This window comes from Lucilia cuprina, chromosome 4 (genome assembly GCF_022045245.1).
Source record: "Lucilia cuprina isolate Lc7/37 chromosome 4, ASM2204524v1, whole genome shotgun sequence".
NCBI classification, from domain to species: domain Eukaryota; kingdom Metazoa; phylum Arthropoda; class Insecta; order Diptera; family Calliphoridae; genus Lucilia; species Lucilia cuprina.
The window spans coordinates 84115991-84118307 of NC_060952.1; the positions used below are offsets into that span (position 1 = coordinate 84115991).

The window sequence follows — 2317 nt, forward strand, 5'->3', positions numbered from 1 at the left end:
AGAAGTAGAAAACGTATAATTTATTGTGTTCGATATATCAATTCAACGACCACTGCTGTGAATATTTTTGATAAATTTCCAATTAAATTATAAGTTAAACATAATGACTGGAATCATGGATACTGTAGAAATGCCTAAATTACCAGAAAATCAAAAATCCTTTGCCGGCATACCCGAAGCAGTATTTCTAGTAAGTAAAAAAAAAACTCGCAGACTGCAAAGAACAGGAAATTTTTTTTTGCACGCATAACCTAACAAAACCAATGGATGTCATTCGAAACAACAACAAATTCGACGAACAAGAAAAAACAGGGTGTCAACGCACAACCCAATTGGATTAATCATCCAATAAAATACTGAATAAATAAAACAAAAATTTTCTATTAATATGTATTTTTATATGTTTTTGTTTAATAGGAAGAAATCGATAAATTTATGGCCCAGCCAGAGAATGAGGAAAATTGCGAAAAAGTCTTACAACGCCTAGATGAACAGCACAGTAAATACAGATTTATGGCATATAATTTGGAAGCCCGCAAACGTAAATTGAAATCCCAAATACCCGATTTACAACGATCTCTTGAAATGATTGATGTTTTACGCAAAGAAACCGAAGAACGTGAAACACAATTTTTACTCAGCGACCAGGTGTTCATTAAAACCATGGTGCCACCCACTAAAACCGTCTGCTTGTGGTTGGGTGCCAGTGTTATGTTGGAATATCCTTTGGATGAAGCTGAGGTTCTGTTGAAGCAAAATATGACTTCGGCTATATCAAATTTGAAAACTGTCGAACATGATCAAGATTTTTTGAGGTAAATATTGAATGGGTAATTTTTTATATGAAGTAAAAGCACCAGCGCGGCTGACAGTTGTGTACTAGATAGTTGGATAGATAGTTGAATAGATAGTTGGATAGATAGTTGATAGAAAGTTTGATAGATAGTTGGATAGATAGTTGGATAGATAGTTGGATTGATAAGTGGATAGATAGTTGGATAGATAGTTGGATAGATAGTTGGGTAGATAGTTGGATAAATAGTTGGATAGATAGTAGGATTGATAGTTGGATAGATAGTTAGATAGATAGTTGGATAGATAGTTGGATAGATAGTTGGATAGATAGTTGGATAGGTAGTTGGATAGATAGTTGGATATATAGTTGGATAGATAGTTGGATAGATAGTTGGATTGATAGTTGGATTGATAGTTGGATTGATAGTTGGATAGATAGTTGGATAGATAGTTGTATAGATAGTTGGATAGATAGTTGGATAGATAGATAGATAGATAGATAGATAGATAGATAGATAGATAGATAGATAGATAGATAGATAGATAGATAGATAGATAGATATATAGATAGATAGATAGATAGATAGATAGATAGATAGATAGATAGATACATAGATAGATAGATAGATAGATAGATAGATAGATAGATAGATAGATAGATAGATAGATAGATAGATAGATAGATAGATAGATAGATAGATAGATAGATAGATAGGTAGATAGATAGATAGATAGATAGATAGATAGATAGATAGATAGATAGATAGATAGATAGATAGAGGGATAGATAGATAGATAGATAGATAGATAGATAGATAGATAGATAGATAGATAGATAGATAGATAGATGATCGAAAAGCTTTGCTTTACCATTAATATTTCTTAACGTTCTTTTACGTAATAAATAAATAACCTAAAAATTTCAAATTTCAGAGATCAAATTACAACCACCGAAGTAAATATGGCTCGTGTATACAATTGGGGTGTTAAAAAACGTCAAGCAGCTGCTAAAACCGCTTCAGGAGCCGCATCTTCTTCATCATAATGGCCTGATGGAATTTAAAACACCAAATCACATTCATCACCTACACAAACCTACTTTTATTTAACTCTACCCAAACACTGTGTAGTGCACTTTAATTGGCAATGTTTTAAAGTTTAAATTCTTTCTTTATGTTCCTCTCTCTATATCTCTCATTTAACTATCATTCTATTAATCATAACTCTTCTTTTTTTGTTTGTTTTCCTATTCAAAAAACATCTCAGATTTCTTAACACCATTTAAAAATGGTTTTGTTAACTTTTTTCATTTTATGCTTATTTATTAAATAAATTCAATTGTGAATTTGAAAATGTGAAACTAGATCGAGAGGAAGACGAGTGTGTTTTTTAAAATATATAAATAAAGCTTTTTCGTTTTTTTTGCTGTTTTCGAACAAATCTAACAACAGTATGTGCATTTAAGAATCTGGCTAAATGGCTGAATATAAAAGAAAAATGAGAAAATAAATGCTTGTTAAAA

The 2317-nt window shown here is 30.9% G+C and overlaps 1 protein-coding gene across 1 annotated transcript; it reads left to right on the forward strand.

Moving 5' to 3' along the window:
- Positions 1-2317, forward strand: LOC111684954 (prefoldin subunit 3). The gene is made up of 3 exons (XM_023447187.2): positions 1-190; positions 418-815; positions 1729-2317. The coding sequence occupies exons 1-3, from the start codon at positions 104-106 to the stop codon at positions 1838-1840; spliced, it is 597 nt and encodes a 198-aa protein (XP_023302955.1). The 5' UTR covers positions 1-103; the 3' UTR covers positions 1841-2317.

What these genes read in the sequence shown, in the direction of transcription:
- LOC111684954 (XM_023447187.2), top strand. Translation starts at nt 104, where the DNA reads ATGACTGGAATCATGGATACTGTAGAAATGCCTAAATTACCAGAAAAT. An exon ending in TACCCGAAGCAGTATTTCTA is followed by an intron (nt 191 to 417) that starts GTAAGTAAAAAA and finishes TTTGTTTAATAG; the next exon opens with GAAGAAATCGATAAATTTAT. An exon ending in CATGATCAAGATTTTTTGAG is followed by an intron (nt 816 to 1,728) that starts GTAAATATTGAA and finishes TTCAAATTTCAG; the next exon opens with AGATCAAATTACAACCACCG.